The sequence below is a fragment of the Triturus cristatus genome, chromosome 6, assembly GCF_964204655.1.
Source record: "Triturus cristatus chromosome 6, aTriCri1.1, whole genome shotgun sequence".
NCBI classification, from domain to species: domain Eukaryota; kingdom Metazoa; phylum Chordata; class Amphibia; order Caudata; family Salamandridae; genus Triturus; species Triturus cristatus.
In genome coordinates, this window is record NC_140589.1 from 1,395,544,587 (window position 1) to 1,395,562,635 (window position 18,049).

The window sequence follows — 18,049 nt, forward strand, 5'->3', positions numbered from 1 at the left end:
ATAATTATTAATGTATAATTACATAATTGATTATGTAAATTGTGGAATAATTATTTATTGTAGGTGTCGGTTGCTAGGTTTGTAGGGGTATAGGGTTGCAAGTTAATTAAGTAATATTTAAATAACCATTATTTTTTTAATGAAAATTAATTATTACATTGTTTTATACATTTTGTAAATTAGCTAAATGTTTTTTAAAAATATATATTATGTTAACTAATGTTTATATTAAGAGTTTTATAGTTTTTTATAAATGATTTGGGTTATCCAAATATATGTTTAAGATGAAGTAGTTTGCCTACTGTTCTTAGATTGGATTGGGAACAGTAAATTTAAACCCCCGAAGTCCAACACTTTCCCTACTTTTGCACAGACTGGAGTGGGAATAGTAAATTGAACCCCTCTGAATTCCAATGCTTTCCCTACTGTTGCACAGACTGGAGTGGGAATAGTCAACTTAAACATCCCCCCCCCCCCATCCCACCCCTTGCAGTCCAACACTTTTCCTACTGTTGTGCTGTTTAGAGTGGGAACGATATATATATTTAACCCCGCCAAAGTACTACACTTTATCTACTGTCGCGTAAACTGGAGTGGGAATATTATGTCTATCATTCCCAGACTCCAATACATTTCCTAATATATTTATTTTTGCAAATTGTGTTATACTTATTTATTTTAGTTATATTTTAGGTGTGGGTTGCTAGGTTTATTGGGTTGCAAGTTAATTAATAATTAAATAACTAATTTTTTTTATTTAAACTTCATTATGACTTTGTTTATGAATTTTGTAAATTGGTTAATTGTTTTTTTAATGTATAGATTATGTTAAGTAATAATGTTTATATTAAGAGTTTTATATTTTTCCGAAATGATTAGGGTTATTCAAATAGATAATGTGTTTGAAGTGAAGTAGTTTACCTACTATTGCTTAGTTTGAAGTGGGAATAGTAAATCTTACCCCTCTGAATCCAACGCTTTCCCTGCTGTTGACTGGAATGGGAATCGTAAATTGAATCCCTCCTAATACCAATGCTTTCCCTACTGTTGCACCGACTGTAGTGGGAATAATGTATTTAGGTCCTACACTTTCTCTACTGTTGCATAGACTGGAGCGGGAATAGTATAATTATTATTCCCAAATTCCAATGCATTTCCTAATATTGGTAAATATATTTATTAACATTTGTTTTTAATTATAGTATTTGTATATAGTTCTATTCGTTTTAAAAATGTTATATTAATTTTTGTAAATGTCTTTTTCTTGTTATTTTATTTGTTCAGTCATTTATTCAATGTTTTGGAGTTGAATTGATAATATTGTTGGTGTGTTGATATATGTGTGTGTGTGTATATATATATGTATGTGTATGGTGGTTTTTATAGTAGTAAATTTAAAGAATTCAATAAACTTTATAATGTGAAATATATTTTTTATATTTCTTACATTATGTGTGTGTGTATATATATAATACGCACATATATGTATATGTTTGTGTATTTATAGAAGTATATAATTATATATAGTATTAAATATTAGTCAGATTTATTCAACTATCATTATATTGAGGGAATATATTAAAATATTTAAGATTTACTACTTTAAACTATATATTAATGAAGAAACAATATTTTACATTTTTTAACGATCTTAGCGTGAAACAATATATTTTTTATCTTTTTGTACTTGCCATTCTATAAAGAAAGGGAAACCATATTTTTGTAAATTATATTTTTGACACGATACTTCTGTTACATGATAGTGTTGATTTCGATTTTTTGTTAAAGTGATCCGTCTTTTAATCAGTAAGTCCCATGTTACTTCTTGAGATGTTGGGCAGCCTGCACTGTCCTCCGAGATCAGACCCAGGGTTCAGTACAGGATCAATGGGTGAAAGTGACCCTGACCTGTGTAGTGCTATTAAGACTGTCATCCGTGGAGGAGAAGGCGGTGCTCATAGGTGGCCTCCTGAATGGAGCCCACATATGTTGAGACCATCAGTCCGCAGTAGTAAATGCTAGCAAGGTCTACTCTGGAACACAAGGCCACAGGTACTCTGCAGCGACCATAGGCCCAGGTGAAGCAGGGCATGTTCCACAGCACAACCCCGACTTATGAAGGGTGTCAGAGCACTACACAGGAGTAATATGGGCTTAAAATAAATCATGTACTTTAGGAACTTAGAAAAGAATGTGATGGTAAGACGAAAGGTTTAACTTCGTGAGCACATGAGATTCCGTGCGTTTTCTTGGAGAATGTCGTCAACAAAGACCTTTTCGTCTGAGAGCCGGAACCCAGAAAGCAAGGGAAGGAGTATCGAGGGTTTAAGAGAAATGTTTGTTGTACAGGAAACAGTTCCATTATTTCTTGAAGACGTCGAACGAAGTCTACAGTCTAACTATAGGGAATAGTTTGAGGCATTTGATTCCAGCACATTATCTAAAACACTAAAAGCAATAATTAAAACAGTCCAGTGAAGATTATAGGGCTGATTACTATGGCGGGCGGACTGGAGTCTGCCCGCCATCTTAGCAGGATAGGGACCGCCCACCTGTCATGCGGCGGTCCCGCACCCCTAATTATGATGCGACCGCCACCGCGACAGTCGCATCTGGCAATTTAACATTGCGGCGGGTGCTGCTGGCTGCAATGCTAAATGGCCATGTTGTGCATTTCCCTGCACAACGTGGCAGACACCACGCGGTTCCCGTAAAGGGGCCCCCGAAGCCAGCCTCCGCCAGCCTTTCCATGTCTGTTCAACCGCCACGGAAAGGCTGACTCATGCCAGCATTGTGATCGGGCGGGCGGTCCATATCCCCGGTTAGATCTGCTCCGCCAGGCAATCGGAACAATTGCCTGTGGCGGAAACGTGGTGGGCGCTCTTTGCGCCCGCCACACTTGTGGCACGATTCCCCCCGCCATTCTAATGTGGCGGGGGAAATGAGAGCGAGATGGCGGAGGAACTGCCGGCACGGCGGTTGCAGTCTCTTCACCATCATAATGAACCCCTAAGTTTGAACTGGACAGATAAAGAAACTGAGCTTGAATCTCAAACATACTGCATGAACATAAATCACAGTCAGGTTTATAGCCAAAAATAATCATTTAATCCTTTAAAAAAGCTGGATTTTTATTTTTTCGGCAAAAATCCTCATCTATTTTAAAGCATTAAGGAAGCATACGGCCGTCTGCCTAAGTAGTGTTACAAACAAGATCTACACTTCTTATAGATTGTTTAAATACGCAACTCTGATGAATCTTCCTGTCTTTTTTTTTTTAAAACGTAGGTAAGAGATAAAACAGTGTGGATTGATTCTGGGACCTGTTTTTAGTTTTCTTTGTTTTCCTCTTCAAATATAATGGCTTCATTAAAAATTGATGCAAACACTGGTTCCAAATGGCCATTTTAGCCTGAACGCAGCAAGCAGTCTCCTTGTGTTTGAAGGCCTGAAGGCCTCAGTGCTGGTGTTGTGATTTCTTCAAGGAGACGCGCATTAAAAAAAAAAAAAATCAGACGTTAAAAGTATAAACAACTGGATAAAAATTGATTATTTTGCTTTGTGACATTGGGAAAGACGGCTTTATCAGCTGCTTTGTGGATAAATTATACGTTTTATTTCTCTTATCTGCCAGAGGTACATCGTTTGACTAACTTAAACAATTATACATCCATTTGATAAACAATAGTTAACCGACGTTTTCGACCACCATATAATGTGCTAACGCTTTTCTACAGTACAAGTGATCTGTAAAGAAACAAGTTGATGCTAACAGAAGTAGAGCCGTAGTGTAAACCTAGCAACATGCTTGCGCTGCAGCTTTTCAGAATTGTGGCCCTGGACCATTTCTGGCAGTTTTAAATTACCTGCAGTGCTTCACAAGCAGCATGATATAGAAAGATAATATATCATTTCTGAAGCCGTTCTGCAATTTTCTCCTTTGGAATAATGAGCCATGGGGATACACCGCTCTGTGAAAGCAAGAGGAGTCGCCCTTCTTGCCTCTGCCTCACATTTGGTTCTCCCAGGAGAAGCAAGCCTGATTTACTGGGATCTGCCTAAATCATGAATGTTTATTTGGAGGTCCATAGCCACTGCTATACATACTGCATTTCGGTATTGGTTTTTGAAATCTAAAATTTGAGGATAAACTTTAAAGCAAATGCCTGCAACGATCAGTTATTTGTAGGAACAGAGCAATTAAAGTAGAATGTTTTTTCTTCGTATACAAGTTAAGTAAAGAGTTGCATGGAATTGCATATGTTTAAATTTCAACAGAGGGATATTTTTTTCATCTCGCAGTTATGTTTAATCTGGCATTGCTCGGAACCCCTCGGGCGAAAATCTTCCCTTGATGATAGCTGTAAAATTATATATCTATAGATTAGGTTTTCATTGAATCTAAGGCCCTGATTATTAGTGCCCCATAGGGGTAACTGCTGTTTATCACACCCTGTAAAATCCAACTCCTACGGGTTCAGAATTTATCCGGTGCAATAAATTCCACCTACCCTGATTTTTTTTGGGGGGTGTGGGGGATGCAGATTTTGGTCTTTACCAAAACAAAATCCACATGTCACTGTAAATACCATACTCTTCTCTTTTGTAAAATACCGGCACATTTGACATGCCAAAATTTAACAAAGGACGCAGACTTTATCGAAACCAGGAAATCTGGATATGGAAGTCTACGCACAACTCTGATCCCCAAGCCCTTCACGAACACAAACTGTCCATTCACCACTCCACCTATCATTGATAACCAGCAAAGATTACACTCTTTATGTAAGGTCTGTGAAGTTTTGGAGAAGACAGTGGAGTTAGCTTCATAGCAACCAACATTTCTATAACTCCCTTGGTTTGGTGGAGAACTCAGTGGTGTGCTGTGTAAGTACACAGACAGAAGTGAGTATGCCCTGCTTAGGCACTGCAGCAGTTTATATGAAATTTGTTTGTACACTGCTGTGCGCTCACAGCAGTGTACCACCACTCACAGTTCTGGCTGTGGCATTCGAAAGAAGCAAGACCACACACAGCTATGCTTTTTGTTTGGTTTAAGAGGTTTATTTTACATTTGTATATGGAGCACCATAAGCAAAGTGGTGTCGGCGCAATTCACACATAACTAACAAGTTGAAAGAAATCTTGCTTACATTGTTCGAGCTGACATAACAACTACTGATGGAAACCATGACTGCATTAGGGGACAGAACATGAATAATTTTTTCTTATAGAAAATGCAAAGAGCATAAATTGGGTAAAACCACTAGTACTGACAAAGGAAAAAGTAGAACAGGAAAAGAAGTATTGGAAGGCCAGCCAGAGTGGAGTTGAAAGAATAAGGAAGATACAGAAGGGCTTAAAGATCGTCGGTAGCAATAGAAAAGAGGGGAAGAGATAAAGACTCAGATAATTAGGAGATGCTGAGAGCATGGCAGGCTATGGATAGCACTATGAAGCATGAAAGGAAGAGAGGTTGCATTGAAGGAGATTCTTTAACTTCCTCTTTAAAAACTGTTTATGGTACAACATAACAAATCCTATTCAGGACTTCCTGACTTTAACTGATTTTGTGTCCATGTTGTTTTCTACAATATAGAACGTCTCGCTCTTCTACCAAGTATCGTGCATTGTGATTTTGGGAGTGTAAAAAAAATATTATGCAGTGGTATACATTGTTTTTTTTTTTTTTTTTTTTTGCAGGATCAATTTTAAAGAAGCTTTTGCACACTGGAAACTCTGTTAAGGTATCTTTTTGTTTTTACTATGAAGAGTAATCTATGTATTACTACCCCGCAGATTGTTTCTGTACTTGCTCGTTTGCAAAAGTGAAGCATGATGTTAGGATGACACCAAAACATTTTACATTAAACAACATAAATATGCTCAACTTTCCCTACACATTCTTCATGGGCCAGGTTCTTCAGTCTTCTTTCCCATAACAGGGCCAGGAAAAAGCGATAAACTGTTTGTGTGCACTTCCTTGTAGCATTGGCAAATCATGCAGCACGGTGCACCACGCCCTCCTTTCTGTTTTTCCTGCTGCTAAAGATAGAACATTGGAATCCTCCTGGCTTGTTAAAGCTCCTGTATGATTTAGTTTGTGTATAGGGGCCTATTTTTTAGTCCATTAGGGCTGTGAGCACTTTTCTCTCATTTCCTGTTATTGTTAAATTCCTGAACTTCATTGAGTAACACAAGAGTCTCATCCAATATTATATAAAGAGACTAAATACTCTGAATCTCCATCATATCAAATATCCTATTCTTGGCTCATGTGTGGATTTTTTTTTTGTGTGTGAGGTTTGAATGTTTATGTATGTTGTTTGAGATTGGGTTGTGGAGTTTACAATAATACATTAATTGTGTATAAATGTTTAGAAATATGCAGATGTTGTGAACCATGTTATGAATTATGCAGTGCAATGAACTATGCAAATAAATAATTTCATTCTCTATAATTGCCAAATAAAGGAAGGTTTTCCAGAATCTGGATGGTATGGGTCATTGTTCGAAGATTTCACGATTTACTAGTAATGCAGGTTGAGCTGGACTATTTTTGAATTTTGCATAATTCTGTACTTCTTTCCTAAACCTAAATACGGGTTCCCTTTGTGTTTAATAAAAGGGTATTTACTTGTGGAATTAATTTAAAATCATTTTCACACTTTCCTTTGTTGAAGTGTTAGCATTTTTTCAAATTGAAGCTCTGCATTGCCATCCTGGAAACACCCGTCTCCATCACCAAATAAATCAAGGAACCAAGCCACTGAATTGTAGTTTCTAGTCGTCTTTGTGCTATGTGTAACAAGGGCAGGAATGTTAATGCAAGACATTAGTTCTTGCAGCATCTATAAAACCTCAAATGTTGTATACCCAAAACCTTGGAAAATGTGTGCCTCCTGTAAATAACTGCTTATTAGCATTCGGCCTACAACAAAACCCTCTCTTGAATCCCTATATTCTGGAATTGGAGTCGGAATAGTATTTTTTGTAAGGAGGCATCTATTGTAATGGTTAATTAACTTTTGTACAGCGAAGGTTAGTTCGAGATTTCTTCAGTCTGTATTTGGGAGTCTGTTTTTGTAAAATATACTTGCTGCCTCTTTTTCCATAGACTCTGTTCTTGCTGCCCCAGAAGACAAGATTGTTTATTTTCGCTCATTAACATAGTAAAAAATGTAATAACGTAGGATGGACAGGGGTAGTGAGGTTAATAAAATATCTGCCTTGTCTTGTACCAGATAGAGGCCCGTCTGCTGTTAACTGGATACCCTATGTATATGCGGTATTCATTGGACAGACCCTTCTCCCAAAAGGTGCACACAACTTCAAGGTAGCCAAACAGGCTATCCAAAACTCCTTCAGATAGACAATCTATTATATGTGGAGGTGGACGTGTTCTATTGTAGACATGACCACTCTGCCTTCACGGCAAGTTAGAATGCTTTTCTCACTGTTGACTAGAAGGTTACATACTTGAACTCCATCCAGAGAGTTGCTTTCTATTCCATTCCTCATTTCAGCATAACCCAAACAAATGTGTTGGTATTGTTACTCCAGATATTCCAAAGATCCTAGGTTCATTGTGGGGTGCGCAGTAGTCGGAAAACCATTACTTGTACATAAGGAGGTACAAATTGCTCTAATCACGTTGCAAGGGAGCTCAGCAAAATATTGGCTACCGCAATAACTAGCTTACATATTTAAGGTTGCAAAGACATGGCATTTTGAAAATGAAGAACACAAGACTCTGCCACCCCTCTTTCAGTTAAACTGGCAATGCCATTCCCATGCACTCAAGAGATGCGTAACATCCTCTAAGCAAAGAATTCCTAATTTGTATCCTGGCAGATAGTTCTTAGAATTGTGCTTGAAAATCAGATGTATTCACTTGGTGCTCACAAACGCAATTTTATGGCAGCATGTTGTGCTCACTAATAGTAAAAATAATGAAAGACATTCAAGCATATGTGTATTTGGAAAACTGGCACATTGGTTCACTTTCAAATGCTGAATAAGCTTTTTGCTCATGGCCTCGTTCAACCACTTGGTCATTCATGCCATGTTAAGAGAATTGAGATCTAGGGGCCAATTACGATGTCGGTCGGAAAGGCTCCGAATGGCATTTGGTTAGTCCGAATTCGATTCGGTGCACGTCTTTCCAGCCGATTTGGAAATCATTCAGACTGATTACGATAGTCTGAAAAGCTTCGGACTTTCCAGCTCTGTTCCGACTCGGTTCCAAACGGCATTCAGAGGAACAGAGTAGTTTGAAACCGACTCGTACAGGTCTACGGGCTACGTTTCTGACTGACTTATCACGATGTTGGATATGGACAGCCTTTCCAAAACAGTTGTTCTGACACAGATTGGCAGTTGAAATCTGACTTTGGGGACCCGTAGCGGGCCCCCCTTCACCCAGAGCCTTCTGAATGGGGCCAGTGGGGGTGACCATGGGACCCCTCTTCAATACCATACACAGTGTGGCAGGCACCATGAGGTGCCCGCCACAGGGTGCATGATTTTTCCCACCCACCCCTTTCTTCAATGGGAGCCTGTGTAGTCGGTCGGAACACAGGCTCCCATTGAAGTCAATGGGAGTCCGACCGAAGGGTGTTCGGAAACATCACAATTGGCCGGTCGGACTCCCCAAATCCGATTCGGCCAAACGTTTCCGAGATTCCGACCGACATCCTAATGAGGCGCCCCTAGTCTCTTTTAGTGAACCTAGGCCACAGATTTACAGGAGGAAGACTTTATGATTCTTTCAAATCACTTTTCATTAATTTTTTGGTGGCCTTTAGATGCATATCTGTCAAAGGACAGTCCTCTTAAGAGTCAACCCTCTCAGTACTTCGTAGACACCCGTTCCATCATGTTAAGGCAGAGGGGCCCTCTGTGACCCCCTGCTGCTGCTATCAGCTCCCTGGGCAGGGAAAACACAATTGTACGTATAATCCCTAGGCAACTAATTTTTTACTTTACAATATACTGCACATTTGATAATTCATTATTATGAAGGCCAAGCATACAGATGAAGGAAAAACTAAATTACTCTTTCTTATGACTAAATATCTCTTAAAACAGTAGTATACAATGTCTGTAAGATTACATGACAAGTTAAAACCAAATTAATCATAACAAGCATTCCTCTCGTCTAGACAGACGAACCATGGTCAAAGCTAAAAATTGATGACCTGATGTAGAATTACTGTATGATGCTGCTTGATAACTAAGATCCAAATCTCATAATAATTGAAACATCTTTCTAATGGAATCACATCTAATATTTAACAGGAATTATTTTTTCCATATGTTAATACAATAAATGATAGGATATTGCAGTAAATATACACAATCTGAGGGGAAGTGTGGTGGCTTTGAGAATTGATTAATCTTCTTGGAATAGAGTCTACTACCCAAGCGCCTTAATCAGGAAAGCCAGAAACAAAACATACCAATATTTTAGATACCATGGAAATTGATGTAAACAGGAAGAAAAATTAAAATGAAGAATGCAAGAATATGGCAGGACAAAAGGATTAAACAGGCCACTTTTAATGTCACAAAGTAAACAAGAAGGCTCTTGTAACCAAGTATATACCCCAAAATGTATATTCTCCTCCCAATGACTTCCACACGTGGGAGTGGGAGTATATGGATGAGGGTGTCGATAATACAGCTTAGCTCATGTTTGGATGAATGAAAGTAAAAAGATGTCGCTCCAAAATGGTCACATTGAAGAATCGAGCCGATGTAAGCTTGTCTGTCCGGTTGGTACATGCTATCACATATGTTGCGGTAACTACAGCGATAGTCCACCGCTTCAGAATGGCAAGACCTGATCTTCCAACGCGAACATTTTGGAGAGCGTCTTTTTACTCTCATTCATCAAAATATGGGCTAAGCTGTATTATTAAAGCTCTCACACAATATACCCACCCCCCATGTGTGGAAGTTGTTAGGAAGATACGAATATACATTTGGGGTATGTACCTGATTACAAGACCCCTGTCTCATGTTGTTTGAGAGACAACTGGTAAAGCTCCAGTCCATTTCCTTCCACTTTTCCTGGAGACCCCCTGCCCGAATCCTTCAAAGCTCCCTGCATGACTTCCTTGTTTCTTCCTGAAAGCATGGGCCCTCTCCAGCCCTCCTCTTTCCTACAGGCAAAATCCTCGATAACCAGGCGTCTCCTCCCTTCTAAAGTAATTACCCATCAGAGAACCATCAAAGAAATACATACTTGCTCAGTTGTTCCTGTTTGGAAAGAAAGCTGAGGTTGGCATTGAGGATTTCTTTTTTTTTTTTTTTTTCTTTTTTTTTTTGTTTCGACCATTAATGGCCCTTGGTGCTAAGGAAGCCTAACCTCCGTCAAGAAAAGGCTCCTTGCGCTGCAGTGCATTTAGAGTGTACCAGATGTTGAGGACTCTACTATTAAAAACCATTGTTAAGGATATTTTTTGTCTCAGCGAGTTGTATTCTCCATGGAACCCAACAGTTCACCACCACCAGCAGTGGATGTTGTCATCCCGAGTTCAAGACTGAAACAGGGATGTGGCTGTGACCTGCTGTCTGACCCTTGGCCTGGGACTGGAGGCGAATGATCTCTAACCTTTCTAGCTGTTTTGAAAGTGGACTCCCTTTTGTCAGATCACTGCTGGGCAAGAGAGCCATAGTCACTGGCTGCGTAAGAAATGTCCTGCAGGAATAAGTCAGCCAGCACATTCACTAGTCCACCCCACAGCAAGGAGATTGTTCCAAGACCATGTGTGAAGGGCCTAACTTTCATGTGAATGATGTCCTTGGTAAAAGGTGTATGGAGATGCCCAGATTGAAGAATTAATAGTCGGGAGAAAGTGTAGGCCCTCGCAGAGTTAAGTCATCAGATGTTATCAATCTAATCATTTTACTGTACAATGGTGTGAGCGGAGTCATTTTGCTGTCCAGTGGTGTGAAGGGTGTACCTGGGTTTGTGGGCACGCTTAAGCTCGTGAGGGAGCATGCAAGGATAATAACGAAGGTGCAGTCAGCAGAAAGAGCACAGAGGGCTCCATTAGATCTCGGTCATAGGCGGAAGTTCTGGTGGTGCATTCCTTTTATTATTAGTTTGATGTTGCTGGGCAACAGTGCCTGTGCTTCTGTGATTAAGGGTCACATGATGAGCAGGTCCAGTGATCTGTGTGCCCATTGGAGAGACTGGACACAGTGCGAGTCCTCAGTCCTAGCTGCAAGTATTGTGCGCCACAGAGGGTATTCTGTCCTCAACTTCATGTACCTGTGTACAATGGACCTTTGACTCATCCCTCATCTAACGTGTACCTTCATTACTGACCTAACTCATATTTCGAGTCTGTGAGGGCTTTTCTGTTCCTTCGCTTTGATTCAAATTTATGATATTATTGTGGTCCTGTATCTGCCGGAAGAACATTGCTTGATGCGTTATTTGTGTGTTTTCAGATAAGATGTGAAGGAATGCGGCTGTTTCTTCTTTGGCTTCAAGCACTTCAGACGAACTGCGGAGAAGAACAAGTGTTAATATATGCCTGTCTCGTGCCTGGATTTCCTGCTGTTCCGTCGGTCACATTTAAAGGACCCTGTACACTGGATAACCTTATTAGCCCCCCTTGTAATTTTACAGATGGTAAGTGCCGCAGACATAAACATAGCTTCCTCTTTTGGAGTGCAGCATTGTTACATGCAGTCATCTACTTGAAGGAGCAGGCCGTTCATTAAACATTTGGCCGTGGCTTTCTATTCTGCAAGAATATGGGAATATGGTTCCTGGTTCTTGCTGTTGGTCCCAATCACATATCTGTTTGAAGGCCGAATATACATCTGCCATGAAAAGGCACATATTGTGGTGCAAGGCTAAGTGTAATTGTCAAGTGTATGAGTGACTCTAGCCAGGCTGTCGTCCTGTGGGTGAAAGACTCTTGACATCAGTATAAAAACACATGTATACTCACTATTTTTTCACAGGGAAAACCTAGCAATAAGATGAGTTTGACAACTCCTAGTTCAAATGTCTGAAGCTTTTGCCCTGAAGAGATTCATCAAGCCACATCCCTTTACTGCCTCCTTCCTTAAGTGCCTAAGTTTGAACCCAGTATTGGAAAACTTTAGAGCTGAGAGTCTACCTTTAGGATATGGTTACTGCTTGCCAGAACTGCAAGAGTGTAATGAAGGAGAGTGTGTGGCCTAGGCTAGAGCGGTCGACCTCGAAGCTGGGGAACCGGGTTCGAATCCCGGCAGGGACACTCAACATCATGTGATTCTGGACAAATCACTTAATCTACCCATGCCTAACAAAATGAACGTGTCCGTCTATAAAACCTAAAACAAATAATTTTAAAAAAATGAGCGTTGTATTGTGTAATATCTGGTGGTAAACAAAATCAGACTGAGGGAAGAAGCTGAACTAATAGTGATGGTTCCTCTATGCTGAAAAGTGAGTCATATGCACCAGAGAGCAGATGGGACTAGGAGGAAGAAGGCGCTCTTTAACTGAAGTGTTATTGGGAGGAAGAGGGTTGGATGTATGCACCAGAAACACAGCCAAGGGAGATTGAAGGACATTTGTATGCATGGGCCTCAGAATGGAAAGGAGCTGTTCCAGAAGCTAGGATACTTCTTAAAAACAAAAAACAAAAAAAACAAAAACCTATTTGTCAATTAGGAGCACATACCATAATTACACAGATAAAAAAAAATAAAACGTCATTTAAAGCACAAAAAAAAGTAATGCACTTATCAAATTAGCCCCTAATTGGCTGCAAAGATATACCCAGAATGCTTCATTCGTTATAACAAACAGCCTACATTTCATATAAATCACCGGCATTTAAACACCATCTATCAAAGACTTCAAATACCCACTTAATTCACACATCATATACAAAAATCACAGACCAATTACTATTGCATTTGGTTTGTATACATCAAATATTCACTTTCAACATAGTCTGCAAAAATCAGCTACCCCTGAGAAGCCATACATTACTACATATAGTTCCCCCGTCTTCCCATCATACAAAATCTGCACATACGCAATATATTGACCTGAAAGAATAAATTATGACTGTAGGAAGGTGGATATCTGACTATGGTTACCCCCAACTTTTTGCCTAGTGTCTAGCTGGTTTTTCGACTTAGTTGGCCTGAGATCCTGCCATTCAGGGTCTCAGGCTGTCTGCTCTCTCTTTAAAATGGACTCCATGTACCCTAGGTACATTCCCAATTGGTAAGGATCACCTTATTGGACCCTGTACAGTGTACCCTAGGTACCCAGGGCATAGGTGTACCCTAGGCCTCCCAGGGGCTGCAGCATGTATTATGCCACCCCTGGTCTGGCCTTCCAATCAGACACAACTGGCTGATCACTCAGCTGGGGCAAGGTCGTGTAATCACCCCTTGCTTAGATATAGTATGCCTATATCTACCCTTATATATAGACACATGTGTACCTATCAGTCACTCCTATGGCAGGCCTTAACAATCCTGGAGGCAGAGTGCTTGGTAACATGTGAGATGGTGCTCTAGCATGAGCTGAGCCTGTCTGCAGCTTTCGGAACCAAGTCCTTATAGCTGTTCTATGATATAGCCTACCATATACTCTTAAAGTGCCTTATAATCTTAGACGGTTATGGTAACTATGGTTTGGCTTTATCGAAACATGTCGTGTAAGGTGTCTAACACTGTGGAATAATACCCCCATGCCATTTCTGGACATGAGGATATTATTCCCCCCTTCTAGAGGGAAAGACCTGTTAAAATCATACTTCACTGTTAGCCTCTGACCAAAGCCTCAGCATCACAAAATGGATGCTGCTGCCACGACACAAGTCTGACCTCCTGCATCTGGGAGTGATCCCAGCCAGGGAGGCCTGGACAATAGGTTTCCTGCTTGGGGAGGTGCTAGCACCTCCCCAGACAGCCTTTAGTGTATTGGGGCAGGGTGGGCTGAAAGGAATGAGACATGCCTGGGGCACACAAGGTGTTCCTTGCATAGTCCAGTTCAAACCGGCGCTGGGGCACCCCAGCCCCAGCTCTGGCGCGAAACTGGACAAAGGGAAGTGGGTGTAACCACCCCCTCCCAGGTCCCACCCATAAGGCGTGACCTAGCAGGTATCCCAGCCCCCCAGATTAGTATAAGAGTGGGAGTTGGGCCTCAAGACTTTAGATTATCCTGAACCTGCAACTTGAAACTCTGGACCTTCGACATTCGACGAAAGAAGAAGACTGAAGAATCTCCCTTGTGGCCAAGGAGTGGCTACCCTGTGCAAACAGGCACCATCAAGAGACTACCCTTTGCTTTGCCCACGTTCTACGAGGAACCGACTGCAGAGCCCGACCAGAGCCTTGACTTCCAGACTTCTCCGACCCTGATCCACATCCACAGCAAAGCTGAGATCCGTGGAGGCGACGAGCGACGTGGGACCGGCTACCTGGGAAAAGTGGCTAGTAACTTAAAGCGCAGCTTCTGAGGCACCCTCGAAGTTGTGCACCGGGGATTGAGAAGCCCCAACCCCAAGCACCATCTGCACCGAAGATCAGCCCCCCACACTCCACGAGTCCTGCGTGGGGCCCTTCTGCATTTTCCTGCTTGCCGCGTCTGTCCGGTTGCTTGCCCGCTGGCTAGTGGCCTTTGTGACGACGCACCCTGAAATCTTCTGCGCTGGTTTGGCTCCTCCAGACTGGCTCCCGCTTCTCTGCAAAGAAGAAGCACCCCAGACCTTCCTGGTCTGCACCAGAAGCAAGTCCTCCCTTCTTCGTGGGTTCCGCTTGCCAAGGCTTGGTGAGTCCTAGTCCAACTTCGACGCCGCCGACAGCAAGAGCCTTCGTGGGACAGCTCGCCTCCTGGTCCTGGTCGTCCTCGACGCTTCCTGGTCCTCCTGGCTGCAGCGACAAGCTTCACCTTCACCTGCAATCTTCACGACATCGCCTGGTTGCTTCCTGGTTCCACGTGGTCACTGGCTAGTGACCTTGACTCTGTCCCTTCTGCTTGCAGGTCTCCTCTCTTCTTGATCCCAGCCTTGGGATCCACCGGACACTCTTCACTGACTGCCTGTCAGCATCTTTCTTCAGGCATCCATAGGAGTCGACGACGAAAACCGACGCATCTTCACCCCTATGCACCCGCAGCCTGTGGGCTAGGTAACTTGGGTACTCCGGTGCTCATCAGGATAGTGACTATCCTAGTGTCTAGTTTTCCAGTCTCAACTTCCTAGCTACTCCGGAAGTGTCCTAAATCTATCGTTTTCTAAACTGTACTATTGCTAGTGACTTTTACGCATTACGCGTGAGTGTTTCCACTCTGCACACGAATCCCGTGGGCCTCCCACTTCCTAACTAACGCTAGTGTAGTGTAGCCCCAGCGATGGCCTAGGCCTATTCTATTTCCGTGACAGTGGTCCTTATACCACTTACTTAGTATATGGTTTGCGTGGCCCCTAGGGCCTAACTGTATTACTTACCTGTGTGACTTAATGTATGCTTAAATAAGACTGTGTTGTACTTACCTCTAATCTCATAAAGAGTGCTGAGGGTTTGACTAGAATAAATACACTTTATTTTATATATATATCTGTTGTGGTGTCCTTTCATTTGGTATTCAAGGGATTATATATGGTATCACAGCTGGCTTCACATGCCATTCAGAGTTTAGCCTAAGACTGCTCTTGTCCATGCTACCACTAGGATAGCTGGTCTATAAGGTTGACTTTACAACCAATCACCATAAGGGTATTTGGACTGATATAAGGTGTACACTAGAACTAGTGACATCATACATCAGGCCAACTTCTCACAATGACACTGTACCCATAGAGTGCACCTGCCCCCCTAATAAAGATAAGAGTTGAGCCCAACATTCCTAATGGACAATCCCCATAAGACTGCACTTGCGACTGCTTGTTTAGTAGTAAAATGTAGCAATAACCGGTGTTCAGTGGGTTTCCTAGACGTTTTGGTCCCTGTGCCACTGTACCTGCTGCACCATTCCGATTATGACCCTAATGCCTGCAAGGTAACTGCACTTGTGACTGCTTGTTTAGTAGTAACACATAGCAATAATCAGTGTTCAGTGGGCTTCCTAGACCCCTTGGCCCCTTTGCCACTGTACCTGCTGCACCATTCAAATCATGACTTGCCAAAGAAGAGGAATTTTGCAAATAAGTGCTAATGTTTTGGGCAGATGAAGAACGAGATACCTTTTGAGATGGCTATGTCTAAAATACAATTTACAAAAAATGGGCACAAGCAGGCTCCATGGAGAAAGTACACTGCATTCCTCTTTCCTATAAATGCCCTCACTTTAGAGTCAGCCGAAAGTCCGACAAACAGCAGGCTCCCACGAAAACACAGCTCGACATTTGACCTTGATCTTTGAATGGCAAGCAAATATGACTAGATAAGAACGCGATATAAAGGCCTGTTTTTTACAGAAAACGAGTTTGTGGAAGAATACTGTAAACACAGCTTTAGCCTGGGAGGTGCGACCTCAAGCTGCATAGCCTAAAGCAAATAAAACCAGCAAGTCGAAAGCCAGAAAATGTGAGTTACAAACCACAAAGCCAATAGCTAGCCACGGGCAGAATGCATTCCCAGGTCAACTTTCTAAAAGTCCCCAAGATGTCTTTCGCATACCAGACAGCCACGCTGTCTGGTAGGCCGAGACCTCCAAATGAGTGGTATCCTGCCTCCCTCCCCATAACTATTAGTAGAACTTACTCATGTGTTAAAATAAAAGTACCTGGGGTCATTCCCAATCCCTGAAACTTTCGTCCCTTGTTAAAATTAAAATACTTGGTGTGCCTCCCAATCCACCTTAGCCAGCATGGCCCCTTACCCAAAGTAGAATAAAAATGCCGCCACTGTCTCCCACTACTTACAGGGCTTTCCCTCCTCCTTTACCTTCTTTCTTGAGACCACACTCACAGCTGGCAAGAGTCTGGAGAGCTGGCTGCGTTTTGACTTTGGGAATATTGCAGGCAGAACTAACAATCTTCTGTCAACTGGCTGACTGGGGAGATCACCTTTTGCATCACAAGAGTGCCACATGCGTTGTCCTGCTCTTTTCATCTCTGTAGACGCAGAAGCCTTGCGAGATGACAGTCCACAACCCACCAATCCACTAATCCTTCTCCTCCCACTGTTTGCCTTGGGTACCTGGAGACCCATGGGAGACTGCACATCAATGTTCATCTTCAAACCATGATTTTTCCCTGCGATGCTTCTAGAGCAGTTAATACCTGGGGTTTAAAACCAGTGTTCTCTATAAAGGTTTCTATTGGAACCCATCTTCTTAAGTGAGGGGTTTAGCCTTCTATTCCGATTGACGTACGTTATACACATAAATGCATTATATTGTAAAATTGGTGGTAGAATGTGTGAGAAGTTGGCCTGGTATATCCTGTTCACTAATTAAAGTGAGCATCTTGTACAAGTCCAAACAACCCTTATTGATGATTAGGTTAAAGACAACCTTTATTGAAGGCTATCCTAGTGGTAGCTATGGAGAGCAGCCTTCAGGCTAAGTCTCGAAGGAATGTAAAGCACCTTGGTTTACCAGATTATAACCTCCTGAATGATCAAATGAAAGGAGAACCACACAAAGTATATATAAAATATATGTCTTTATTACTAAACACTCTCTACTAACCTCTTTATGAGATTAGAGAACAAGATACACAATATTAAAGCCCAAGAACAACAGTAAATAGAACAATACGCAGTGGGCCCCCGGGGGAGACCAAACCTTATATTAAGAAAGTGGTATAACCACCCCAACTTGACTAGACACAGTGCCTAGAGCACGTAGAATCGCTGGGACCCCAAGGAACCACCCAAGGTAGTGACACAGGGGACCCACGGGGGACGTGTGCAGTGTGAGAACACAGCCGCGAGCTCCGTACAATCCTATGGGGAAGTCGCGGTTGGAATTTTAAGGCTTAAGGACACTTGGGAGAGGACTTGCAGCGAACCCTTTCAAACTTAGAAGGTTCTAAGACCAGCACCCATGTGAGCACCGGAGTACTTGTGTTAC

At 41.9% G+C, this 18,049-nt stretch overlaps 1 protein-coding gene across 7 annotated transcripts in view; it reads left to right on the forward strand.

Annotated features, from left to right (window-relative positions):
• RALGAPA2 (Ral GTPase activating protein catalytic subunit alpha 2) overlaps nucleotides 1-18,049 on the forward strand; it is a 1,855,355-nt gene that overhangs the window by 364,550 nt on the left and 1,472,756 nt on the right. For all 7 annotated transcript variants that reach the window (XM_085612413.1, XM_085612412.1, XM_085612410.1 and 4 more), the window contains exons 5-6: nucleotides 5,704-5,747; nucleotides 11,464-11,647. In XM_085612413.1, coding sequence (XP_085468539.1) covers nucleotides 5,704-5,747; nucleotides 11,464-11,647 — 228 coding nt within the window. The remainder of the gene's footprint in view (nucleotides 1-5,703; nucleotides 5,748-11,463; nucleotides 11,648-18,049) is intronic.